General features: G+C 50.8%; 2 protein-coding genes across 6 annotated transcripts in view; one reads left to right on the plus strand and one right to left on the minus strand.

Annotated features, from left to right (window-relative positions):
• LOC130199299 (plasma membrane calcium-transporting ATPase 3-like) overlaps nt 1-27,957 on the plus strand; it is a 218,478-nt gene that overhangs the window by 176,100 nt on the left and 14,421 nt on the right. The window lies entirely within an intron of this gene.
• The window catches only part of flna (filamin A, alpha (actin binding protein 280)), a 66,192-nt gene that overhangs the window by 29,485 nt on the left and 8,750 nt on the right, over nt 1-27,957 (minus strand). For 3 of the 4 annotated variants that reach the window (XM_056422662.1, XM_056422663.1, XM_056422660.1), the window contains exons 2-13: nt 18,435-18,882; nt 6,466-6,717; nt 4,947-5,044; nt 4,459-4,606; nt 4,154-4,272; nt 3,818-3,895; nt 3,242-3,404; nt 2,957-3,157; nt 2,133-2,270; nt 708-834; nt 490-626; nt 185-381 (exon numbers count right to left, since the gene is read on the minus strand). In XM_056422662.1, coding sequence (XP_056278637.1) covers nt 185-381; nt 490-626; nt 708-834; nt 2,133-2,270; nt 2,957-3,157; nt 3,242-3,404; nt 3,818-3,895; nt 4,154-4,272; nt 4,459-4,606; nt 4,947-5,044; nt 6,466-6,717; nt 18,435-18,804 — 2,028 coding nt within the window. In that variant the 5' untranslated portion in view covers nt 18,805-18,882. Of the gene's footprint in view, nt 1-184; nt 382-489; nt 627-707; nt 835-2,132; nt 2,271-2,956; nt 3,158-3,241; nt 3,405-3,817; nt 3,896-4,153; nt 4,273-4,458; nt 4,607-4,946; nt 5,045-6,465; nt 6,718-18,434; nt 18,919-27,957 lie in introns of those variants that run through there. The other variant, XM_056422661.1, reaches the window with a different exon arrangement.

Below are 27,957 nucleotides of genomic sequence, written 5' to 3' on the forward strand. Positions count from 1 at the left end.
AGAGCTTCAGGAAACCGCCGACCCCTGGAGGGGTCTTACAACATGGAGGTGCACTGTACGGAGAACGACCTCCGTCAGTAGAAGAGATTAACAAGTGATTTGATAACTGAGGCTTTCTCTCTGATTGTATTGATCTGTCCGTGGAGTTATTGATGTGTTCTAGAAGCAGCGCAAGGTCGTGCACCTTGTCGGGGTAGAAGTCTTTGGCTGGTGGGTTGACGATCTCGGCCATGAAGGGCGAGTGTTGGATGTCTTCGCTGTTGCACAGCACGTGCACCGCGTACTCGCCGGGCTCGGTGGGCCAGTAGCGCACGTCACAGGACCCGTCGCCCTTGTCGTCACACTCGATCTTGGCCTGAGACGGACCTTCCACGGAGAAGCCTGATGGGGGACACACAAGCTTAGGGGAGCCGTCGGTGAGGACGGACTTGGTATGATCTGCGCTCTGGGTCGCTGCTCCAGTGGGCGTCGACTCTCCGGCGTACTCACCCAGTGTGCCGACGTTGTCTCCGACCGCCTCCACCACGAAGTCGGCAGATTTGCCAACAACGCCAAACTCCAGCCCCGGACCCCAGGCCCTCACCTTCTGCTGGCCAGCCTCGGCGCCAATCTTGACCTCAATGGGACTAAAGGGGCAGAGAGCGACCGGTTAGCCCACGTCAACGTGCTCCAGTTGAGTCCTCGCCTCCACGCCGGTGTGAGCGTACCTGCGGGGGATGTGCTGCCCGCCCCAGGTGATGGTGATGGAGTAGGTTCCAGGTGTGTTGGGGTAATACTCAAACCCGTACGCACCATCTCCGAGATCTTTCCTCTTGCACGGCTCTTCGAGTCCCTCTGCAGACGCACAGATCACCATCAATATCCCTTTGGTGCTTTTTAAAGTCTTTTATCAACTGACAATTTTAGGAGCCACAGAAACGCCACTAACCCAAAGGACGTTGGCTGGTATTGTTGTTGATAACAATACCAGCCAACGATAGAGCTGGTAAGTCAGCTGAGCTTTGTTTGACTGTTGGAGCTCTAGCAACTCAACCCAACTCTCAGGGCCTAACCCCTAACCCAACTCTCAGGGCCTAACCCTAACCCAACTCTCTGGGCCTAACCCCTAACCCAACTGTCTGGGCCTAACCCTAACCCAACTCTCAGGGCCTAACCCATAACCCTAACCCCCTAACCCAACTCTCTGGGCCTAACCCTAACCCAACTCTCAGGGCCTAACTCCTAACCCAACTCTGTGGGCCTAACCCTAACCCAACTCTGTGGGCCTAACCCTAACCCAACTCTCTGGGCCTAACCCCTAAACCAACTCTCTGGGCCTAACCCCTAAACCAACTCTCTGGGCCTAACCCCTAACCCAACTCTCTGGGCCTAACCCTAACCCAACTCTCTGGGCCTAACCCCTAACCCAACTCTCTGGGCCTAACCCTAACCCAACTCTCTGGGCCTAACCCCTAACCCAACTCTCTGGGCCTAACCCCTAACCCAACTCTCTGGGCCTAACCCCTAACCCAACTCTGTGGGCCTAACCCTAACCCAACTCTCAGGGCCTAACCCAACTCTCTGGGCCTAACCCCTAACCCAACTCTCAGGGCCTAACCCTAACCCAACACTCTGGGCCTAACCCCTAACCCAACTCTCTGGGCCTAACCCCTAACCCAACTCTCAGGGCCTAACCCTAACCCAACTCTCAGGGCCTAACCCCTAACCCAACTCTCTGGGCCTAACCCCTAACCCAACTCTCTGGGCCTAACCCTAACCCAACTCTCTGGGCCTAACCCCTAACCCAACTCTCTGGGCCTAACCCCTAACCCAACTCTAAGGGCCTAACCCTAACCCAACTCTCTGGGCCTAACCCCTAACCCAACTCTCTGGGCCTAACCCTAACCCAACTCTCTGGGCCTAACCCCTAACCCAACTCTCTGGGCCTAACCCCTAACCCAACTCTCTGGGCCTAACCCCTAACCCAACTCTCTGGGCCTAACCCTAACCCAACTCTGTGGGCCTAACCCTAACCCAACTCTCAGGGCCTAACCCTAACCCAACTCTGTGGGCCTAACCCTAACCCAACTCTGTGGGCCTAACCCTAACCCAACTCTGTGGGCCTAACCCTGCTGAGGAACAGAACTACTCACTGGGACCCTTGATGGTGACCTTCAGCTCGCCGGTGCCGGCTCCTTTGGTGTAGACCTGGAAGTCGGCCGTCTCCTTGACCCTCAGGCCCTTCGGCTGCAGACCACGACCCTTAGCTTTACACAGGCTGGGGTTACAAGCTGTGGGGGGGGGGAGGGGGGGGGGGGGAGAGAGAGAGAGACAGAGGCACAATTAAGGGGGGAATGAAAACAAAACCATTTTTAATCCATGTTCAGGAAGATGTTTCAGTGGTTTCAGCCCCCCCCCCCTATATCTCATCCCACAGACAGACTTCGTCATATATCTTTATTAAAAGGCGTACAATAAGATGCTGAGTCACCACAGGAAACAGGAAGAGAGCAGATAAGTTCCAGGAAGTGGACGACGTGGCAGATATGTAGAATTATTACAGAATTCGCCAAGTAATATAGTGTTCATGATTAAAACAGTCTGAGTTAATTACAGAAACCGGCTGACATCCAAATATATATATATATAGATATATAACATATCTATATATATAAAAATATATTTGGATGTCAGCAGGTTTCTGTTGTTTTAATCATGAATACTAGCTTACCACACACACACACACACACACACAGTACCCAAGAGAGATCCCAGGAAACAGGAAGTGACAGCAGAAGGCAGAGGCCGTTCCAGAGAGAGGAGCGATACCATCGTGCCTCTGTCCGAGAGAAGAGAGGACACAACGTCCCAGCAGGAGGAGTCAGGAAGCAGGAGACAGGACATGTCCTGTAGGAGGAGTCAGGAAGCAGGAGACATGTCCTGTGAGACCAACAGGAGACATGGGGAGAACTCCTACCCTCTCCCACGGTGACCATGAAGGGACTCTTGCTGATCTGCCCCCCGGCGAAGGTGATGTAGACGGTGTGCTGCCCCTCCTGGACGGGCTTGTAGGTGCAGCGGTAGCTGCTGTTGCCCTTGTCCTCGATGGCGCAGGTCACCGTGGTGTTCTTGCCGGCGGTGTCGATGATCATCACCTCCACCTCGCCAACACCAGCGCCTGAGACGGACAGCAGAGGGAGGAGGGGCTAGAGGGTAGGAAGTCTGCGTGGACTCCCCCCCCCTCCATCCTCCATGCCATTACCTGCTGTGTAGACGTCAAAGTAAGTGGTCTTGTTGGCGATGTTCCCGGAGGCCTCCAGGCCCGGGCCCTGGGCCGTGGCCTTGCTGGAGTCTCCCTGAGACTTGCCGATCTCCACCTCAAAGGGGCTCTTAGAGATGTGCTGGCCTGCAAACAGCACCGTCACCTACAGAGAGACGGAGACCGTTATCGTGGACTACTGACGGAGTCATGAGCAGGATGTGTGTTACACACTATAGAGGCTCTGATGCAGACATCAGGACCATCCGGAGTCAAAGAGCTGGATCTGGGACCTGTGACCGAGGGGCGGATCCCTTCAGTACGCTAAGCGTTGATCCATCTACAACACGTCCTAGTTAGGAAAGCAAGTGTGGACACAATAAAGAATGGTCCCGTGTTCATGAACATGGAACCAGAAGTAGTAGCCGGACAACAACCTCCAGCATCCACGGAGGGTCAGGAGTAGGGTCAGGATAGAGTCAGGGTTAGAGGGTCAGGAGTAGGGTTAGAGGGTCAGGGTTAGGGTTACATCCACGGCCCACAAGCCCAGAGTCAAAGGACCGGGAGGAGGAAGCTCACCTTGTGCATGCCTGTGACTTTAGGGATGTAGAAGACGGAGGAGGTGCGGTTCTTATCGTTGTTGGCGGTCACTTTGGCCTGAGGAAGAGTTCAGAGCATGAACCAACGCCATGGTAGGAGCCAGATCACAGGGGGGGGGGGGGGTCATGTTCATGACAACATTGGAAAGGTAATCGGGACATTTTAGAAGATTGAAGTTGCAAATTCATGACTTTTTAATTTAAGAGAATATCCAGTTTTTTCTTCTTAAAAATGTACCATTCTAATTCTTTGTTTTCTCAGGGGACCGAACCCATCGGCTCCGGTCCCGAGACACCTGGTACTCAAGGGTCTCACCTCCTCTCGGTGTCCTGCAGGGTCCTCCACATACACCAGCACCTCTCCCAGTCCTGCGCTGATGGTCTCCACGGTGAACAAGGCCTTCTTCATCACAACATTACCGAGGGGTTCCACACCTTCAGAGAGGACACGACACAGAATGACCCTAGACCCCACAGAGCTAGCTGTGCCGTCTCACACACACACGCCACCTTTAAGGCAGTTTCCACGACAATCAGAAAGTCACTCTTACTGCTCGAGACCGACCTCCTGACCAGCTCAGTTTGACTGATCCATCAGCTCAATGCAGTGTGTGTGTGTACCTGGCCCATAGGCGCGGGCCTTCTTGGGGTTGAGTTTGGGTCGTAGAGGTGCGCCAGGCTTCAGCTTGGCCTTGGGGAACTGGGACAAGTAGGTCATCACCGAGTGTTCGTCCACATTGGGGTCCACGATCTCTTCGGGGGTGATCACCTGCCGGGATATGAAGACAGACGTTCTGCTCGGCATGTTTCCTGCTGGAAGGGAAGCAGTGCAGCCCAAAGCAGGGCTCCACTCGTTGCCATGGAGACTACGACCCACATTCAAAACCACATCGCAGCCTCTTGGCTCAGAAAGTACCCGAGACTCTCACGCCAAGCGGCAAGCGCAGCAGGGGAGGAGCCAGGGGAGGAGCCAGCGGAGGAGCCAGAGACCTTCTGAGAAACCAGAGGCGGAAACCACAGCAACCACACAGACTACTGCCAGCACGCTACGCTGAGCGGCAGACGATGGTATTCATGAGTAAGCGGTGGACAGCCTCCATGTCCTCTACCTGTGGGATGCCCAGCCAGTCGTCAGCTTGCTGCATGGCCTCGCGGGCGTTGTCCACCGGTTTGGTCTGGTCCCACTGGTCCCAGTCAGGACACAGACCTGCAGGAGAGACAATAGAACTGGTTACAGCAGGCGTTCTATCCATCGTCTCGAAAGCCGTCAGTAAAACACGATGAACGCGGATACACGTCGTCAGGGCTCCATCACACCAACTGCTTCAAAAACGGCTTGGCAGAACACCCCGGAGCGCCTGAGGAGCGCCTGTAGAGGGCCTGAGGAGCGCCTGTGGAGCGCCTGTAGAGCGCCTGTGGAGCGCCTGTAGAGCGCCTGAGGAGCGCCTGTAGAGCGCCTGTAGAGCGCCTGTAGAGCGCCTGAGGAGCGCCTGAGGAGCGCCTGTAGAGCGCCTGAGGAGCGCCTGAGGAGCGCCTGAGGAGCGCCTGAGGAGCGCCTGTAGAGCGCCTGTAGAGCGCCTGTAGAGCGCCTGTAGAGCGCCTGAGGAGCGCCTGTAGAGCGCCTGAGGAGCGCCTGAGGAGCCTGAGGAGCCTGAGGAGCGCCTGAGGCGCCTGAGGCGCCTGAGGCGCCTGAGCGCCTGAGGCGCCTGAGGCGCCTGAGGAGCGCCTGAGGAGCACCTGAGCGCCTGAGGAGCCTGAGGCGCCTGAGCGCCTGAGAGCGCCTGAGAGCGCCTGAGAGCGCCTGAGGAGCCTGAGGAGCGCCTGAGAGCGCCTGAGGCGCCTGAGGAGCCTGAGAGCGCCTGAGGAGCGCCTGAGGCGCCTGAGGAGCGCCTGAGAGCGCCTGAGGCGCCTGAGAGCGCCTGAGGAGCGCCTGAGAGCCTGAGGCGCCTGAGGAGCGCCTGTAGAGCGCCTGAGGAGCGCCTGAGGAGCCTGAGGCGCCTGAGAGCGCCTGAGGATGAGGAGCGCCTGTAGAGCGCCTGTAGAGCGCCTGAGGAGCGCCTGTAGAGCGCCTGAGGAGCGCCTGAGGAGCGCCTGAGGAGCGCCTGAGGAGCGCCTGAGGAGCGCCTGTAGAGCGCCTGTAGAGCGCCTGTAGAGCGCCTGTGGAGCGCCTGTAGAGCGCCTGTAGAGCGCCTGTAGAGCGCCTGAGGAGCGCCTGTGGAGCGCCTGTAGAGCGCCTGAGGAGCGCCTGTAGAGCGCCTGAGGGTCCCTCATCATGTAGTGGGGTCCCTTCTCATCGCTCCACCCACACATGATAACTGACCTCAGTCCTATGCAGACACAGACATGCTCCCATCTTGGCTGGTGGTCATCAGACCCTAGTCCTTCCCCCTCGTCCTTCCCCCTCATCCTTCCCCCTCGTCCTTCCCCCTCGTCCTTCCCCTTAGTCCTTCCCCTTAGTCCTTCCCCTTAGTCCTTCCCCCTAGTCCTTCCCCCTAGTCCTTCCCCCTCGTCCTTCCCCCTCGTCCTTCCCCCTCGTCCTTCCCCTTAGTCCTTCCCTAGTCCTTCCCCCTCGTCCTTCCCCTCCACTGACCCATGGCCTGTCCCAGGAACACAAAGGTATGCACTCACCTGGAGCACAGCTGTCCACTAGGGCCCCCAGGGCCCGGCCGGTCTGCCAGTCCCTGTGGAAGTTGGTGATGGGAAGCTCCGGCAGTTTGTTCTGGATCCAGCCCAGCAGCCTCTGCTTGGGTGTCTTCTGTTTGCCGGACTCCGCCTCCTCATCCTCATCCCACATGGGCATGGAGATGGAGTAATGCAGGATCAAGGTCCAGATTAAACCCAGAATCAGCTTCAGGTTCCCGTCCACGATGGCTTTAGAGTCTGGAGTCCAGAGGAAGAGGAAGAGGGGCAGATGTTACCTTACAGAACCACTTCAACACTCTTAGTAACACACAGACCCTTGAGAAGAGCTCCGATAAGAAGAATGGACATTCCCAAAGAAGACTTAAAGGCCATTGAATCTACTGCCTGGAACACGGTGACTAGAGGCTGCTCCTCCTCTTCCTCCTCTTCCTCCTCATGAGGGTGATGAGGCTGCAGTGGGTGGAATGAATATTTAAGGCCTGCAGGACGAGGGTCTAAAAGCTGTTCGTCCCAGAGCTGCAGCAAGAGTTTGAGGACAGGATCGGGATGATGGGGGTTTAAAGGGGGGTTTAAAGGGTGGTCTAAAGGGGAGTTTAAAGGGGGTCTAAAGGGTGGGGGTTAAGAGGGCCCAGTCTAGAAATGAAGGCTGGTAAGACTTGAGGTCTTCTGAGGTTCCTCCAGAGAGATGAGCTCATGTCCATCACCATGGGAACGAGTAGCAGAGCTGGATGGTTGAAGTAAGAGAAGATAAGAGGAGACAGGAACAGAAAGACAAGAGACAGAAGGGTTGGCTGAAGACATTTGACTCTAGTCTGACATCAACAATCTGCCTGTGGCCGTCATGTGACGGGGGTGCTCATGTAGCTCAGGTTGGCACTCGCAGCAGGAATGTAGAGGTGCGTCTCAGACAACCCAGAACCAGAGACAAGGTGTTCCTCTAGGACTGTTGTCCCCCATGAGACAGAGACGCTGCTGTCAGGCGTCTCCATCCAGCTCCTCCACCATGAGCTGCTCTGTGATCCGCTTACACAGAGCAGCTCAAGGTGGAGCCTGACGGAGCCTGATTACTGCTTTGTCTATTTCGGTCCCTCTACATTGTCCTCTACATTACTATTGTCCTCTACATTACCTGTGTCCTCTACATTGTCCTCTACATTACCTGTGTCCTCTACATTGTCCTCTACATTACCTTTGTCCTCTACATTGTCCTCTACATTACCATTGTCCTCTACATTGTCCTCTAAATTGTCCTCTCCTCCTTGTCTAACCCTCAAGCTGAATGTCATTGATCTGGAGCTCTCTTCTTTCCCTTCTCCAACTATACAACAAGTCACACTGGAGGTACTACACTTCCTCCTTTTCCTTTCTAAGTCTTCCAGTCCTCCTCCCTCCCTCCCTCCTCCCTCCCTCCTCTGGAAAAAGTTCCTCCTGGTTTTTTAGCCTTACAAGGGCAGAAGCAAACTGGATCCTGGCAGCCCTCCCATTCCCTGTCTCTGGTTACAGGCGGAGGGAGGACAGCACCAGGGAAGGAGGGAGGGATGGAGGGAGGGAGGACAGCACCAGGGAAGGAGGGAGGGATGGAGGGAGGGAGGACAGCACCAGGGAAGGAGGGAGGGATGGAGGGAGGGAGGACAGCACCAGGGAAGGAGGGAGGACAAGACCAGGGAGGTAGGGAAGGAGGGAAGGATGGAGGACAGCACCAGGGAGGGAGGCAGGGATGGAAGGAGGAGAAAGAAAAGAGGAGAACATACATTTTCTTAAAAGGTAAGGAAAAAAGCTGTATGGGACATTTTAAAAAGTCCACACTGACAAGAGAGTGAGGATGGACGCTCCATGTTGAAGGGAGAACATGAGAGACATGAGGAACATGAGAGACATGAAGAATATAAGGGACATGAGGAACATAAGGGACATACGGAACATGAGAGACATGAAGAACATAAGGGACATGCGAAACATACGGAACATGAGAGACATGAGGAACATGAGAGACATGAAGAACATAAGGGACATGAGGAACATACGGAACATGAGAGACATGAAGAACATAAGGGACATGCGGAACATAAGGGACATGAGAGACATGAGGAACATGAGAGATATGAGGAACATAAGGGACATGAGAGACATGAGGAACATGAGGAACATGAGAGACATGAAGAACATAAGGGACATGAGGAACATACGGAACATGAGAGACATGAGGAACATGAGAGACATGAGAGACATGAGGAACATACGGAACATGAAGAACATAAGGGACATGAGGAACATACGGAACATGAGGAACATAAGGGACATGAGGAACATAAGGGACAAGAGAGACATGAGGAACATACGGAACATGAGAGACATGAAGAACATAAGGGACAAGAGAGACATGAGGAACATACGGAACATGAGAGACATGAAGAACATAAGGGACATGAGGAAGGAACATGAGAGACATGAAGAACATGAGAACATGAGAGACATGAGGAACATACGGAACATGAGACATGAAGAACATAAGGGACATGAGAGACATGAGGAACATACGGAACATGAGAGACATGAGGAACATACGGAACATGAGAGACATGAGAGATATGAGGAACATAAGGGACATGAGACATGAGAGATATGAGGAACATAAGGGACATGAGAGATATGAGGAACATAAGGGACATGAGAAACATAAGGAACATGAGAGACATGAGGAACATGAGACATGAGGAAGAACATGAGACATGAAGACATGTGAGACATGAGGAACATGAGAGACATGAGGAACATGAGAGACAGGAGGAACATGAGAGACGGGAGGAACATGAGACATGAGGAACGGGAGGAACATGAGACATGAGGAACATGAGGGACATGAGAGACAGGAGGAACATGAGACAGGAGGAACATGAGACAGGAGGAACATGAGAGACGGGAGGAACATGAGAGACAGGAGGAACATGAGAGACGGGAGGAACATGAGACAGGAGAGACATGAGGAACAGGACATGAGAGACAGGAGAACATGAGAGACAGGAGGAACATGAGAGACAGGAGACATGGGACATGAGACAGGAGGAACATGAGGAGACAGGAGAACAGGAGGACAGAGGAACATGAGAGACGGGAGGAACATGAGAGACAGGAGGAACATGAGAAACAGGAGGAACATGAGAGACAGGAGGAACAGGAGACATGAGAGACAGGAGGAACATGAGAGACATGAGGAACATGAGAGACATGAGGAACATGAGAGACGGGAGGAACATGAGAGACATGAGGAACATGAGGAACATGAGAGACAGGAGGAACATGAGAGACATGAGAGACATAGGAGACATGAGAGACAGATGAGAACATGAGGAACATGAGAGACATGAGACAGGAGACAGGAGGAACATGAGGAACAGGAGGATCATGAGAGACAGGAGGAACATGAGAGACAGGAGGAACATGAGAGACATGAGAGACAGGAGGAACATGAGAGACATGATGAACATGAGAGACATGAGAGACATGAGAGACGGGAGGAACATGAGAGACATGAGAACATGAGACAGGAGGAACATGAGAGACATGAGAACAGGAGACAGGAGGAACATGAGAGACGGGAGGAACATGAGAGACATGAGGAACATGAGAGATATGAGGAACATAAGGGACATGAGAGACATGAGGAACATGAGAGACATGAGGAACATGAGAGACGGGAGGAACATGAGAGACATGAGGAACATGAGACATGAGGAACATGAGGAACATGAGAGACATGAGGAACATGAGAGAGAACATGAGAGAGACATGAGGAACATAAGGAGACATGAGACATAAGAACATGAGAGACATGAGGAACATGAGACAGGAGACATGAGACAGGGAACATGAGAGATATGAGGAACATAAGGGACATGAGAGACATGAGGAACATGAGAGATATGAGGAACATAAGGGACATGAGAGACATGAGGAACATGAGAGACATGAGGAACATATGGAACATGAGAGACATGAGGAACATGAGAGACATGAGGAACATATGGAACATGAGAGACATGAGGAACATAAGGGACATGAGGAACATAAGGGACAAGAGAGACATGAGGAACATACGGAACATGAGAGACATGAAGAACATAAGGGACATGAGGAACATAAGGGACAAGAGAGACATGAGGAACATACGGAACATGAGAGACATGAAGAACATGAGAGACATGAAGAACATAAGGGACATGAGAGACATGAGGAACATACGGAACATGAGAGACATGAAGAACATAAGGGACATGCGGAACATAAGGGACATGAGAGACATGAGGAACATACGGAACATGAGAGACATGAGAGATATGAGGAACATAAGGGACATGAGACATGAGGAACATGAGAGATATGAGGAACATAAGGGACATGAGAAACATAAGGAACATGAGAGACATGAGGAACATACGGAACATGAGGAAACATGAGAACATGAGAGAGACATGAGAACATGAGGGACATGAGACATAGGAACATGAGGAACATGAGGGACATGAGAGACAGGAGGAACATGAGAGACATGAGGAACATGAGAACATGAGAGGAACATGAGAACATGAGGACAGGAGACATGAGGAGACATGAGGAACATGAGACAGGAGGAACAGGAGAGGAACATGAGACATGGAGGAACATGAGAGACAGGAGAACATGAGACGGGAGGAACATGAGAGACATGAGGAACATGAGACATGAGGAACATGGAGAACATGAGACAGGAGGAACATGAGAGACAGGAGGAACATGAGAGACATGAGGACATGGAGACATGAGGAACATGAGAGAGACAGGAGGAACATGAGAGACATGAGACAGAGGAACAGGAGAGACAGGAGGAACATGAGAGACATGAGAGACATGAGACAGGAGACATGAGAACATGAGAGACAGGAGAACATGAGGGACATGAGGAACATGAGAGACAGGAGGAACATGAGGAACATGAGACAGGAGGAACATGAGAGACGGGAGGAACATGAGAGACGGGAGGAACATGAGAGACATGAGGAACATGAGAGACATGAGACATGGGAGGAACATGAGAGACAGGAGGAACATGAGACAGGAGGAACATGAGAGACATGAGAACATGGACATGAGACAGGAGGAACAGGAGGAACATGAGAGACGGGAGGAACATGAGAGACAGGAGGAACATGAGAGACATGAGAGACAGGAGGAACATGAGAGACATGATGAACATGAGAGACATGAGAGACAGGAGGAACATGAGAGACATGATGAACATGAGAGACATGAGAGACATGAGAGACGGGAGGAACATGAGAGACGGGAGGAACATGAGACATGAGGAACATGAGAGACAGGAGGAACATGAGAGACAGGAGGAACATGAGACATGAGACATGAGACAGGAGAACATGAGACAGGAGACATGAGACATGAGAGACAGGAGGAACATGAGAGACAGGAGGAACATGAGAGACAGGAGGAACATGAGAGACAGGAGGAACATGAGAGACAGGAGGAACATGAGAGACAGGAGACAGGAGACATGAGACAGGAGAACATGAGACAGGAGGAACATGAGAGACATGAGGAACATGAGACATGAGACATGAGACATGAGAGACAGGAGGAGACATGAGAGACAGGAGGAACATGAGAGACAGGAGGAACATGAGAGACGGAGGAACATGAGACATGAGAACATGAGAGAGACAGGAGACATGAGGAACATGAGGAACATGAGAGACGGGAGGAACATGAGAGACAGGAGGAACATGAGACAGGAGGAACATGAGACAGGAGGAACATGAGAGACATGAGGAACATGAGAGACAGGAGGAACATGAGAGACGGGAGGAACATGAGAGACAGGAGGAACATGAGAGACAGGAGGAACATGAGAGACAGGAGGAACATGAGAGACAGGAGGAACATGAGAGAGAGACAGGAGGAACAGGAGACAGGAGGAACATGAGAGACAGGAGGAACATGAGAGACGGGAGGGACATGAGAGACAGGAGGAACATGAGACATGAGGAACGGGAGGAACATGAGAGACGGGAGGGACATGAGAGACAGGAGGAACATGAGACATGAGGAACGGGAGGAACATGAGAGACGGGAGGAACATGAGACATGAGGAACATGAGAGACAGGAGGAACATGAGAGACAGGAGGAACATGAGAGACAGGAGGAACATGAGACATGAGGAACGGGAGGAACATGAGAGACATGAGGAACATGAGAGACAGGAGGAACATGAGAGACAGGAGGAACATGAGAGACGGGAGGAACATGAGACAGGAGGAACATGAGAGACAGGAGGAACATGAGAGACGGGAGGAACATGAGAGACATGAGGAACATGAGAGACAGGAGGAACATGAGACAGGAGGAACATGAGAGACAGGAGGAACATGAGAGACGGGAGGAAGATGAGACATGAGGAACGGGAGGAACATGAGACATGAGGAACATGAGAGACAGGAGGAACATGAGGAACATGAGACAGGAGGAACATGAGAGACGGGAGGAACATGAGAGACATGAGGAACATGAGAGACAGGAGGAACATGAGAGACATGAGGAACATGAGAGACGGGAGGAACATGAGAGACAGGAGGAACAGGAGGAACATGAGACAGGAGGAACAGGAGAGACATGAGAGATGGGAGGAACATGAGAGACGGGAGGAACATGAGAGACATGAGGAACATGAGAGACATGAGGAACATGAGAGACATGAGAGACGGGAGGAACATGAGAGACATGAGGAACATGAGAGACATGAGGAACATGAGACAGGAGGAACAGGAGGAACATGAGAGACGGGAGGATCATGAGAGACGGGAGGAACATGAGAGACAGGAGGAACATGAGACATGAGAGACATGAGAGACGGGAGGAACATGAGACATGAGGAACATGAGAGACAGGAGGAACATGAGAGACAGGAGGAACAGGAGGAACATGAGAGACGGGAGGATCATGAGAGACGGGAGGAACATGAGAGACATGAGGAACATGAGACATGAGGAACATGAGAGACAGGGAGGAACATGAGAGACATGAGGAACATGAGACATGAGGAACATGAGAGACGGGAGGAACATGAGAGACATGAGACATGAGGAACATGAGAGACAGGAGGAACATGAGAGACAGGAGGAACATGAGAGACAGGAGGAACAGGAGGAACATGAGAGACAGGAGGAACATGAGAGACAGGAGGAACATGAGAGACATGAGAGACAGGAGGAACATGAGAGACATGAGAGACAGGAGGAACATGAGGAACATGAGACAGGAGGAACATGAGAGACGGGAGGAACATGAGAGACAGGAGGAACATGAGACAGGAGGAACATGAGAGACGGGAGGAACATGAGAGAGGAGGAACATGAGAGAACATGAGAGACAGGAGGAACATGAGAGACATGAGGAACATGAGAGACAGGAGGAACATGAGACATGAGGGACATGAGGAACATGAGAGACGGGAGGAACATGAGAGACGGGAGGAACATGAGAGACATGAGGAACATGAGAGACAGGAGGAACATGAGAGACATGAGGAACATGAGACAGGAGGAACATGAGATACAGGAGGAACATGAGAGACATGAGGAACATGAGAGACATGCGAGACATGAGGAACATGAGAGACAGGAGGAACATGAGGACCATGAGGAACATGAGAGACAGGAGGAAAACCTCGGAGAGAACTGCCATGAAGAGTTTGGGTTGCAGAGTCATTGGTAGTTTTCAGCCTGGCAAAAATGAGGAAAAGTAGATCCACCAAACCAGCCAGCGGAGGGACAGCAGACCACGGTTTATTAAAAATAAAGAATGTTTATATGCAAGGAGCCAATTTATTGAAATATCCCCACAACCGCAATATGTTGCTCTATGTGTTCAGTCTGAACATGGGGGTGATGGAGTGTTGGGGGTGATGAGGTGATGGGGGGGGGGGGGTGAGGTGATGGGGGTGATGAGTCATGTTTCCAATGTAATGCAACAGCCTGAATACCACGCTGCTGCTAATCCTCAGTACCAGTTGACCAGTCCTCCTCCTCCTCCTCCTCCTCCTCCTGGAAGTTATGAGGGAAGTGATCAGACCCAAACTCCCTTATCTCACTCCAACATTCCTCTCTGCCCTTTGCCCCGCCCCTTTGTGTCCTAACTGAAACATTTCATTAGACATTCCTCACACAAGCAGCTCTCAGCCTGGTGGAGGTCCTGGGGGTCTACAGTGAGTCATTACAGCCTGGTGGAGGTCCTGGGGGTCTACAGTGAAGTCGTGGGAGAGGACGATGTGATGGAGACGCAGACAGAAAGTTCTCCCACATGTTTGAAGTCTCACGCTGGTCAAGTGAAAACAGAATAATAAGATGAAGACGAGGCTGAAGGTACAGATCAGAGAGGTGACTAACTTTAGTCCAGGTCTCAATACAACAGAGGACTGGACTCGATAGCCCCTCTGAAGAAAAAGGTGAGGAAGAGGAGGTCTGGTCCCTGAACCCTCAGACCTCAAACTAAAGAAACATCTCAAAGCTGTAAAGCATACGGCGTTCCACTAATCTGGAGGAATCCGCTTAGTTCAGAGAGTCTTCAACATCTCAGAACCCTCGGTCGAGCCAGAGCAGCCGAGTCCTCATCAGGACCAGAGAACCAGACCAGGTTTCTCTGTAGCTGACAGAGTCTCAGCTCTGTGGAGCAGAGACCCTCTAGACCTCAGTGGTGATGACTTCAAGAACTTCTTTAATCAAAAGATTCTATTAGAGGAAAGACCAGTGGTCTGTCCTCAAGTGGAGTGGCCTTGGAAACCGCTGTTTGCCCTAGTGTAAAGACCCCATCTACCTGTCTCTAGGACCCCGTCTACCTGTCTCTAGACCCCGTCTACCTGTCTCTAGACCCCGTCTACCTGTCTCTAGACCCCGTCTACCTGTCTCTAGACCCCGTCTACCTGTCTCCTGGACCCCGTCTACCTGTCTCTAGACCCCATCTACCTGTCTCTAGACCCCGTCTACCTGTCTCCTGGACCCCGTCTACCTGTCTCTAGGACCCCGTCTACCTGTCTCTAGACCCCGTCTACCTGTCTCTTGGACCCCGTCTACCTGTCTCTAGACCCCGTCTACCTGTCTCTAGGACCCCGTCTACCTGTCTCTAGGACCCCGTCTACCTGTCTCTAGACCCCGTCTACCTGTCTCTAGGACCCCGTCTACCTGTCTCTAGGACCCCGTCTACCTGTCTCTAGACCCCGTCTACCTGTCTCTAGGACCACGTCTACCTGTCTCTAGGACCCCGTCTACCTGTCTCTAGACCCCGTCTACCTGTCTCCTGGACCCCGTCTACCTGTCTCTAGGACCCCGTCTACCTGTCTCTAGACCACGTCTACCTGTCTCTTGGACCCCGTCTACCTGTCTCTAGACCCCGTCTACCTGTCTCTAGACCCCGTCTACCTGTCTCTAGACCCCGTCTACCTGTCTCTAGGACCCCGTCTACCTGTCTCTAGACCCCGTCTACCTGTCTCTAGACCCCATCTACCTGTCTCTAGGACCCCATCTACCTGTCTCTAGGACCCCGTCTACCTGTCTCTAGGACCCCGTCTACCTGTCTCTAGACCCCGTCTACCTGTCTCTAGGACCCCGTCTACCTGTCTCTAGGACCCCATCTACCTGTCTCTAGGACCCCGTCTACCTGTCTCTAGGACCCCGTCTACCTGTCTCTAGACCCCGTCTACCTGTCTCTAGACCCCGTCTACCTGTCTCTTGGACCCCGTCTACCTGTCTCTAGACCCCGTCTACCTGTCTCTAGGACCCCGTCTACCTGTCTCTAGACCCCGTCTACCTGTCTCTAGGACACCGTCTACCTGTCTCTAGACCCCGTCTACCTGTCTCTAGACCCCGTCTACCTGTCTCTAGACCCCGTCTACCTGTCTCTAGGACCCCGTCTACCTGTCTCTTGGACCCCGTCTACCTGTCTCTAGGACCCCGTCTACCTGTCTCTAGACCCCGTCTACCTGTCTCTAGGACCCCGTCTACCTGTCTCTGGACCCCGTCTACCTGTCTCTAGGACCCCGTCTACCTGTCTCTAGACCCCGTCTACCTGTCTCTAGGACCCCGTCTACCTGTCTCTAGACCCCGTCTACCTGTCTCTAGGACCCCGTCTACCTGTCTCTAGGACCCCGTCTACCTGTCTCTAGACCCCGTCTACCTGTCTCTAGACCCCGTCTACCTGTCTCTAGGACCCCGTCTACCTGTCTCTAGGACCCCGTCTACCTGTCTCTAGGACCCCGTCTACCTGTCTCTAGACCCCATCTACCTGTCTCTTGGACCCCGTCTACCTGTCTCTAGACCCCGTCTACCTGTCTCTTGGACCCCGTCTACCTGTCTCTTGGACCCCGTCTACCTGTCTCTTGGACCCCGTCTACCTGTCTCTTGGACCCCGTCTACCTGTCTCTTGGACCCCATCTACCTGTCTCTAGGACCCCGTCTACCTGTCTCTAGGACCCCGTCTACCTGTCTCTGGACCCCGTCTACCTGTCTCTAGACCCCATCTACCTGTCTCTAGACCCCGTCTACCTGTCTCTAGACCCCGTCTACCTGTCTCTAGGACCCCGTCTACCTGTCTCTAGACCCGTCTATCTGTCTCTAGGACCCCGTCTATCTGTCTCTAGACCCCGTCTACCTGTCTCTAGACCCCGTCTACCTGTCTCTAGGACCCCGTCTACCTGTCTCTAGACCCCGTCTACCTGTCTCTAGGACCCCGTCTACCTGTCTCTAGACCCCGTCTACCTGTCTCTAGACCCCGTCTACCTGTCTCTAAACCCCGTCTACCTGTCTCTAGGACCCCGTCTACCTGTCTCTAGACCCCGTCTACCTGTCTCTATTAGATGTGATCAGTGTGTCTCTCCTTCAGTAGCTGTAATTAAACCTCTCTTATAATTACCTGAGACCTGAGAGTCTACAGGACCCACATGGGCTCAGGGTGCTCTCTGCACCTCGAGGCCACGGTCACACGGCACCACTGTGGCCTCTTGGATGGAGAAGTGATGGTGGAAACGGTTGGTGTAGCAAAGGAGAAGGGAAAGGTGAGGACATCAAAATCCACAACGGGACCGTTAAGACCAGAGCCTGAGACCGAGGAAGAGGAGGGAGGAAGAGCACCACCGCTCAGCGGGGAGGCGTTGAGTCATCTGTGGTGAGGGTGTGTCCACACCAGGCACTGAGAGGAAGTGAAAGAGGACTTCACATGACCTCCACCCAGCTACTCCACCACATGACCTCCACCCAGCTGCTCCACCACATGACCTCCACCCGGCTGCTCCACCACATGACCTCCACCCAGCTGCTCCTCCATCACCACCTCAGATCACTGCTCCTCCATCACCACCTCAGCTCACTGCTCCTCCATCACCACCATCGGGATGGAAACAGAACACGCCACTCAACTATGAAGCCAATTAACAGCAGACCCAGATCCACCGGACCCTGGTTCCCCTAGTCTAGTCCCTGTGGGACCTGAGCCCATGGAGGCCACGTCCTCCTCGGTCTGCAGGGAGCAGGTACCAGGCTCCAGGCCGGAAGAGCCCATGAAACCCAGAAATACCTCAAGAATGCTGTGGAGACCCACTGCAGACAATAGCCCTGTGTGTGTGTGTGGTGTGTGTGTGTGTGTGTGTGTGTGTGTGTATGTGTGTGTGTGTGTGTATGTGTGTGTGTGTGTGTGTTGCATCCCGGCCCACACAGTTGAGCCCAGCTGGCAGCAGACCACCACCCCCCCCCCCCCGCCCAGTCAGACCCCTCCTCCCAACAACCTCACTGTGGGCCGAGACTAAAGCCCAACGCCCCTCCAGGGAAACGCCTGAGCACTGCACTCTGGGTAATGTCTCCACACGCACACACACACACACGCGCACGCGCACACACGGGGGGGGGGGGGGGGGGGGGCTCACCGATGGACACCAGCTTGATGTTCTCCTTGTCCAGGAACTCCAGCGCCACCGACACGTTCTCCAGCTGCATCTGGCGGAACGTGGGCCGCTGGTTGTACTTGCGGAACATCTTCTTCTGGCTCAGGACCTCCAGCAGCCCGATGAGCCGCAGCCCGTCGCCCAGGTCCGTCTGCAGGTTGCCGAGCCGCTTGTTGACGCACTTGAGGTGCTCGTTGCACCAGCGCGTGAAGGTGTTCTGCTGGATCTTCTTCCACGGCGCGTCCTCGGCCAGGTCCTTCTCCGTGGCGGGCATCTCGGCGTCCTTGTCCGGGCAGGGAGCGTTGGCAGCGGGCGCGGCGCTCTGGTGGAGCCGGGGGTGTGGAGCGCTCATTTTATGGCCTCGGCTGCCTCTTGGTTCGCTGGCGCGTCTCTGGGTGGAGTCAGTGGAGTCCGGGCCGCTCCCTCCTCACTGCACCGGAAACAGAGGAGAGGACTGAGCGAGGAGCCGCAGACAGAGGTTATGAGGAGAGGAGGAAGGGAGGGAAGGAGGCGGGATGGCCCGGAGCAGGAGGAGGCGCACGGGACATGCTCGTATAAGGAGCTCCGTGCTCCTCAGGAGGGGGGGCTGTGACGCACCACGTGACACATGGTTAAGGACAGAAGCAACGTCATCCACACTTTAAAGTATTCGACGCGTACAGAACATGACGTCATGGTCACAAAATAATGATTTAAACTCACAGTAGTTCATTTATAAAGTATATATATACTTTATATATATATAAACTTTATATATATAAACTTTATATATCCTCCTCCTCCTCCTCCCCCCCCTCCTCCTCCTCCTCCTCCTCCTCGGATGTTTTACATTCACTTTGAGATGTAAAATGTTCCACAGAAAACCAGCCGTGTCATAAACGTGTTTGAAAGTTGACTCCGAAAGTCAGATCATCCATAACGGATACATAACTAATCTATAACTAATCTATGATCCATAACAGATACATAACTAATCTATAACTAATCTATGATCCATAACGGATCCATAACTAATCTATCACTAATCTATGATCCATAACTGAAAAATGATGATAGTTATGATAACAGTTATGATAGTTATGATGATAGTTATTATGATAGTTATGATAACAGTTATGATGATAGTTATGATAACAGTTATAATGCAGTTATAATGATAGTTATTATGATAGTTATAATAACAGTTATGATAACAGTTATGATAACAGTTATAATGGGGTTATAATGATAGTTATTATGATAGTTATGATAACAGTTATGATAACAGTTATAATAACAGTTAATGCAGTTATAATGATAGTTATTATGATAGTTATGATAAGTTATAATGATAGTTATAATAATAGTTATAATGCAGTTATAATAACAGTTATAATGATAGTTATGATAACAGTTATAATGATAGTTATAATAACAGTTATAATGATAGTTATGATAACAGTTATAATGCAGTTATAATAACAGTTATAATGCAGTTATAACAGTTATGATGATAGTTATGATAACAGTTATGATAACAGTTATAATGATAGTTATAATAACAGTTATAATGCAGTTATAACAGTTATGATAACAGTTATGATAACAGTTATGATAACAGTTATAATGATAGTTATAATAACAGTTATGATGATAGTTATAACAGTTATGATAACAGTTATGATAACAGTTATGATGACCGTGAAGGGAAGCAGCAGCAGGTTTATTGGAAAGTATAGAAGGAGCATACGGGTCCTACAGAAAATCTTCTGTGTGGTCTCCACTGCGCAGCCGCAGTTATTTAGTGGAATTGACCAAATAGACGGGACAGAACAGGTATGGAGGACTTAAAATGACTTAAGTATAAATAAATAAATGCATGAATAAATACAAGAATAAATAAATAAATGCTTAAATAAATGTATAAATAAATAAATAAATAAATAAATGCTTAAATAAATGTATAAATAAATAAATACAAGAATAAATGTATAAATACAGAAATAAATACATAAATTAATATATATAAGTTATAACTCAACAGGACATCATTAAATAAATGTATTTCTACATTTCTGTATTTCTTCATTTATTTAAATCTCTATTTATTTGTCCACACGTATTTCTTCATTTATTTATGTGTGACATTTATGTGTCCGTATATTCAAATGAGCTGGGCGGTCCGAACCTCATTGTTGAACAGGATTGGTCAAGTCGGAGAGCAAGACAGAAGCAATCGATCCCTAGCACTTGGATCTGTAGACGAACAGCGTTTATTATGCATTCTTGTCTGTACATTCTAAATACTACTGTTGTTGAGTCACGGAATGTAATTTAAGGATGTTTTCAGCCGAGAAGTTAGTAGTTTAAGCATCAAATCTGTGGTCGGCTTATCGAGATTCAGCCTAATAAGGATATGCGACGGAGATTTGAGGTCCTGCTCGCGGGACCTCTGAGCTCCGGGCGGTCAGCGCGCTGTGTGGCCGCCGAGAGAAGCCTGATCTCGGCAGGACTTTTTGAAATGCTCCGCTGGCTCTGACGTCTCCGTAGCGGCTAAACATGAGATATAATTAGGTTTTGGAGGACCTAAAGAGCACAAAGAGTTTATTATTTATTAAAAGATAACGTTACGTCAATTTGACTGAGGGTTAAGATGCATAGCTTCATATTGTAGCGACCCTGGGTCAGGAAAGCTACGAGACGTTGTCTAGTTATTGCCGTTTATTCGTAGCCGACGCCAAACGACAGTGAACACCGCAACACATTCTACTCCACTGTAAAGAATGTTACAGTGAATAATTGGAGTAAATTCATGAGCAAAAACAGTTGATGTGGTGACGTCACAAGACCAGAAAGACCGTCCTGCGTCCTCGAGAGTCCGGACCCCCAAGACCAGACCCCCAAGACCAGACTCCCAAGACCGGACTCACAAGACCAGACTCACAAGACCAGACTCCCAAGACCAGACAACCAAGACCAGACAACCAAGACAAGACTCACAAGACCAGACTCACAAGACCAGACTCCCAAGACCAGACTACCAAGACCAGACTCACAAGACCAGACTCTCAAGACCAGACTACCAAGACCAGACTCACAAGACCAGACTCTCAAGACCAGACTACCAAGACCAGACTCACAAGACCAGACTACCAAGACCAGACCCCCAAGACCAGACTCCCAAGACCGGACTCACAAGACCAGACTAACCAAGACCAGACCCCCAAGACCAGACTCACAAGACCAGACTAACCAAGACCAAACCCCCAAGACCAGACTCACAAGACCAGACTACCAAACCAGACTCACAAGACCAGACTCCCAAGACCAGACTCCAAGAAAACACGAGTCTGTACTCAGTGTTCTTGGAATTGATAAACGGCTGAAGTCAGAAAGCTGTCTCTGCTAACTTCTGCTAACGGTTAGCTGAGCGAGCCAACTTCAGCTTCATATGCCAGGCAGAAGTAGTAGAGCACAACACATCCAGGTGCATCACATTCCTGTGACCAATCATGCTTCAGACAGAGGTTCGGACCGCCCAGCTCATTTGAATATACGGACACGTAAATGTCACACATAAATAAATGAAGAAATACGTGTGGACACATAAATAGAGAAATAAATAAATGAAGAAATACAGAAATGTAGAGATATATTTATTTAATGATGTCCTGTTGATTTATAACTTATATTTATTAATTCCTATATTTATTTATTTATACATTTATTTAAGCATTTATTTATTTATTTAAGCATTTATTTAAGCATTTATTTATTTATTCCTATATTTATTCATGCATTTATTTATTTATTTATACTTAAGTCATTTTGAGTCCTCCATAAACAGGAGCCACCCGGAGCGACCCTCTGGCTTGTCCTCGGGCTCCCTCTGGTGGGTCTTTAAGGTACTATATCTCACTGTTCCACATGTCCTCGGGCTCCCTCTAGTGGTGTTAGAATAATAATAATTATTATTATTATAATCATAATCATAATAATATGAATGCCAATATATAAACAAGGAAATAAGCATAATTAAGTACATTTCTTCACGTACATAGAGGTCAAATGTTGTCCTACTTGACACATTTTGTTTACAAACATGTCATTTCCCGATTGATTAGCTGAACTTGATCGAGATGTTCCGACAACTGGTCAAGTCTGAATTCAAAACGCATTGGACAGCTCACAAGTGTCTCTGTGGACCTGAACCATCAAGTCCATAAAGAGCAAATAGCATGTTAGTCCTGAAATGATCCCGTTCGTCTAAACTGAAGAGCACTTTGTGACTTGTTGTCACCGTGAATCAGACACTCGTCTGTCAACAACACTGCTTGAGATTAAGTGATCTTATTTTAGATGTGTCACTGAGGTCAGATGTCCTCTGGTCACTAGTCAGATGTCCTCTGGTCACTAAGGTCATATGTCCTCTGGTCACTAGTCAGATGTCCTCTGGTCACTAAGGTCAGATGTCCTCTGGTCACTAGGGTCGGATGTCCTCTGGTCACTAAGGTCAGATGTCCTCTGGTCACTAGTCAGATGTCCTCTGGTCACTAAGGTCATATGTCCTCTGGTCACTAGGGTCAGATGTCCTCTGGTCACTAGTCAGATGTCCTCTGGTCACTAAGGTCAGATGTCCTCTGGTCACTAGGGTCAGATGTCCTCTGGTCACTAAGGTCAGATGTCCTCTGGTCACTAGTCAGATGTCCTCTGGTCACTAAGGTCAGATGTCCTCTGGTCACTAGGGTCGGATGTCCTCTGGTCACTAAGGTCAGATGTCCTCTGGTCACTAGTCAGATGTCCTCTGGTCACTGAGGTCAGATGTCCTCTGGTCACTAAGGTCAGATGTCCTCTGGTCACTAGGGTCAGATGTCCTCTGGTCACTAGTCAGATGTCCTCTGGTCACTAAGGTCAGATGTCCTCTGGTCACTAGTCAGATGTCCTCTGGTCACTAAGGTCAGATGTCCTCTGGTCACTAGTCAGATGTCCTCTGGTCACTAGGGTCAGATGTCCTCTGGTCACTAAGGTCAGATGTCCTCTGGTCACTAGTCAGATGTCCTCTGGTCACTGAGGTCAGATGTCCTCTGGTCACTAAGGTCAGATGTCCTCTGGTCACTAGGGTCAGATGTCCTCTGGTCACTAGTCAGATGTCCTCTGGTCACTAAGGTCAGATGTCCTCTGGTCACTAGTCAGATGTCCTCTGGTCACTAAGGTCAGATGTCCTCTGGTCACTAGGGTCGGATGTCCTCTGGTCACTAGTCAGATGTCCTCTGGTCACTAAGGTCAGATGTCCTCTGGTCACTGAGGTCAGATGTCCTCTGGTCACTAAGGTCAGATGTCCTCTGGTCATTAAGGTCAGATGTCCTCTGGTCACTAAGGTCAGATGTCCTCTGGTCACTAGTCAGATGTCCTCTGGTCACTAGGGTCAGATGTCCTCTGGTCAATAGTCAGATGTCCTCTGGTCACTAAGGTCAGATGTCCTCTGGTCACTAGGGTCAGATGTCCTCTGGTCAATAAGGTCAGATGTCCTCTGGTCACTGAGGTCAGATGTCCTCTGGTCACTAAGGTCAGATGTCCTCTGGTCACTAAGGTCAGATGTCCTCTGGTCACTAGGGTCAGATGTCCTCTGGTCACTAAGGTCAGATGTCCTCTGGTCACTAGTCAGATGTCCTCTGGTCACTAAGGTCAGATGTCCTCTGGTCACTAGGGTCGGATGTCCTCTGGTCACTGAGGTCAGATGTCCTCTGGTCACTAAGGTCAGATGTCCTCTGGTCACTAGGGTCAGATGTCCTCTGGTCACTAGTCAGATGTCCTCTGGTCACTAAGGTCAGATGTCCTCTGGTCACTAGTCAGATGTCCTCTGGTCACTAAGGTCAGATGTCCTCTGGTCACTAGGGTCGGATGTCCTCTGGTCACTAAGGTCAGATGTCCTCTGGTCACTAGTCAGATGTCCTCTGGTCACTAAGGTCAGATGTCCTCTGGTCATTAAGGTCAGATGTCCTCTGGTCACTAGTCAGATGTCCTCTGGTCACTAGGGTCAGATGTCCTCTGGTCAATAAGGTCAGATGTCCTCTGGTCACTAAGGTCAGATGTCCTCTGGTCACTAGTCAGATGTCCTCTGGTCACTAGGGTCAGATGTCCTCTGGTCACTAAGGTCAGATGTCCTCTGGTCACTAGTCAGATGTCCTCTGGTCACTAAGGTCAGATGTCCTCTGGTCACTAGGGTCGGATGTCCTCTGGTCACTAGTCAGATGTCCTCTGGTCACTGAGGTCAGATGTCCTCTGGTCACTAAGGTCAGATGTCCTCTGGTCACTAGGGTCAGATGTCCTCTGGTCAATAAGGTCAGATGTCCTCTGGTCACTAGTCAGATGTCCTCTGGTCACTAAGGTCAGATGTCCTCTGGTCACTAAGGTCAGATGTCCTCTGGTCACTAGTCAGATGTCCTCTGGTCACTAGGGTCAGATGTCCTCTGGTCACTAAGGTCAGATGTCCTCTGGTCACTAGTCAGATGTCCTCTGGTCACTAAGGTCAGATGTCCTCTGGTCACTAGGGTCGGATGTCCTCTGGTCACTAGTCAGATGTCCTCTGGTCACTGAGGTCAGATGTCCTCTGGTCACTAGGGTCAGATGTCCTCTGGTCACTAGTCAGATGTCCTCTGGTCACTAAGGTCAGATGTCCTCTGGTCATTAAGGTCAGATGTCCTCTGGTCATTAAGGTCAGATGTCCTCTGGTCACTAGGGTCAGATGTCCTCTTGTCACTAGGGTCAGATGTCCTCTGGTCACTAAGGTCAGATGTCCTCTGGTCACTAGGGTCAGATGTCCTCTGGTCACTAGGGTCAGATGTCCTCTGGTCACTAAGGTCAGATGTCCTCTGGTCACTAGTCAGATGTCCTCTGGTCACTAGGGTCAGATGTCCTCTGGTCACTAAGGTCAGATGTCCTCTGGTCACTAGTCAGATGTCCTCTGGTCACTAGGGTCAGATGTCCTCTGGTCACTAAGGTCAGATGTCCTCTGGTCACTAGTCAGATGTCCTCTGGTCACTAGGGTCAGATGTCCTCTGGTCACGAAGGTCAGATGTCCTCTGGTCATTAGGGTCAGATGTCCTCTGGTCACTAAGGTCAGATGTCCTCTGGTCACTAGGGTCAGATGTCCTCTGGTCACTAAGGTCAGATGTCCTCTGGTCACTAAGGTCAGATGTCCTCTGGTCACTAGGGTCAGATGTCCTCTGGTCACTACGATCAGATGTCCTCTGGTCACTAGGGTCAGATGTCCTCTGGTCACTAAGGTCAGATGTCCTCTGGTCACTAGGGTCAGATGTCCTCTGGTCACTACGATCAGATGTCCTCTGGTCACTAAGGTCAGATGTCCTCTGGTCACTAGGGTCAGATGTCCTCTGGTCACTAAGGTCAGATGTCCTCTGGTCACTAGGGTCAGATGTCCTCTGGTCACGAAGGTCAGATGTCCTCTGGTCACGAAGGTCAGATGTCCTCTGGTCACTAGGGTCAGATGTCCTCTGGTCACTAAGGTCAGATGTCCTCTGGTCACTAGGGTCAGATGTCCTCTGGTCACTAAGGTCAGATGTCCTCTGGTCACTAGTCAGATGTCCTCTGGTCACTAGGGTCAGATGTCCTCTGGTCACTAAGGTCAGATGTCCTCTGGTCACTAGTCAGATGTCCTCTGGTCACTAAGGTCAGATGTCCTCTGGTCACTAGGGTCGGATGTCCGACGGTCACTAGTCAGATGTCCTCTGGTCACTAGTCAGATGTCCTCTGGTCACTGAGGTCAGATGTCCTCTGGTCACTAGGGTCAGATGTCCTCTGGTCACTAGGGTCAGATGTCCTCTGGTCACTAGTCAGATGTCCTCTGGTCACTAAGGTCAGATGTCCTCTGGTCATTAAGGTCAGATGTCCTCTGGTCACTAAGGTCAGATGTCCTCTGGTCATTAAGGTCAGATGTCCTCTGGTCACTAGGGTCAGATGTCCTCTGGTCACTAGTCAGATGTCCTCTGGTCACTAGGGTCAGATGTCCTCTTGTCACTAGGGTCAGATGTCCTCTTGTCACTAGGGTCAGATGTCCTCTTGTCACTAGGGTCAGATGTCCTCTGGTCACTAAGGTCAGATGTCCTCTGGTCATTAAGGTCAGATGTCCTCTGGTCATAAGGTCAGATGTCCTCTGGTCATTAAGGTCAGATGTCCTCTGGTCACTAGGGTCAGATGTCCTCTTGTCACTAGGGTCAGATGTCCTCTGGTCATGAAGGTCAGATGTCCTCTGGTCACGAAGGTCAGATGTCCTCTGGTCACTAGGGTCAGATGTCCTCTGGTCACTAAGGTCAGATGTCCTCTGGTCACTAGGGTCAGATGTCCTCTGGTCACTAAGGTCAGATGTCCTCTGGTCACTAAGGTCAGATGTCCTCTGGTCACTAGTCAGATGTCCTCTGGTCACTAGGGTCAGATGTCCATTGGTCACTAAGGTCAGATGTCCTCTGGTCACTAGTCAGATGTCCTCTGGTCACTAAGGTCAGATGTCCTCTGGTCACTAGTCAGATGTCCTCTGGTCACTAGTCAGATGTCCTCTGGTCACTGAGGTCAGATGTCCTCTGGTCACTAGTCAGATGTCCTCTGGTCACTAGGGTCAGATGTCCTCTGGTCACTAAGGTCAGATGTCCTCTGGTCACTAGGGTCAGATGTCCTCTGGTCACTAGTCAGATGTCCTCTGGTCACTAAGGTCAGATGTCCTCTGGTCATTAAGGTCAGATGTCCTCTGGTCACTAAGGTCAGATGTCCTCTGGTCATTAAGGTCAGATGTCCTCTGGTCACTAGGGTCAGATGTCCTCTGGTCACTAGTCAGATGTCCTCTGGTCACTAGGGTCAGATGTCCTCTTGTCACTAGGGTCAGATGTCCTCTTGTCACTAGGGTCAGATGTCCTCTGGTCACTAAGGTCAGATGTCCTCTTGTCACTAGGGTCAGATGTCCTCTGGTCACTAGGGTCAGATGTCCTCTGGTCACTAAGGTCAGATGTCCTCTGGTCACTAAGGTCAGATGTCCTCTGGTCACTAGTCAGATGTCCTCTGGTCACTAGGGTCAGATGTCCTCTGGTCACTAAGGTCAGATGTCCTCTGGTCACTAAGGTCAGATGTCCTCTGGTCACTAGGGTCAGATGTCCTCTGGTCACGAAGGTCAGATGTCCTCTGGTCACTAGGGTCAGATGTCCTCTGGTCACTAAGGTCAGATGTCCTCTGGTCACTAGGGTCAGATGTCCTCTGGTCACTAAGGTCAGATGTCCTCTGGTCACTAGTCAGATGTCCTCTGGTCACTAAGGTCAGATGTCCTCTGGTCACTAAGGTCAGATGTCCTCTGGTCACTAGGGTCAGATGTCCTCTGGTCACTACGATCAGATGTCCTCTGGTCACTAGGGTCAGATGTCCTCTGGTCACTAAGGTCAGATGTCCTCTGGTCACTAGGGTCAGATGTCCTCTGGTCACTAAGGTCAGATGTCCTCTGGTCACTAGGGTCAGATGTCCTCTG

Source organism: Pseudoliparis swirei, chromosome 9 (genome assembly GCF_029220125.1).
Source record: "Pseudoliparis swirei isolate HS2019 ecotype Mariana Trench chromosome 9, NWPU_hadal_v1, whole genome shotgun sequence".
Lineage (NCBI taxonomy): Eukaryota > Metazoa > Chordata > Actinopteri > Perciformes > Liparidae > Pseudoliparis > Pseudoliparis swirei.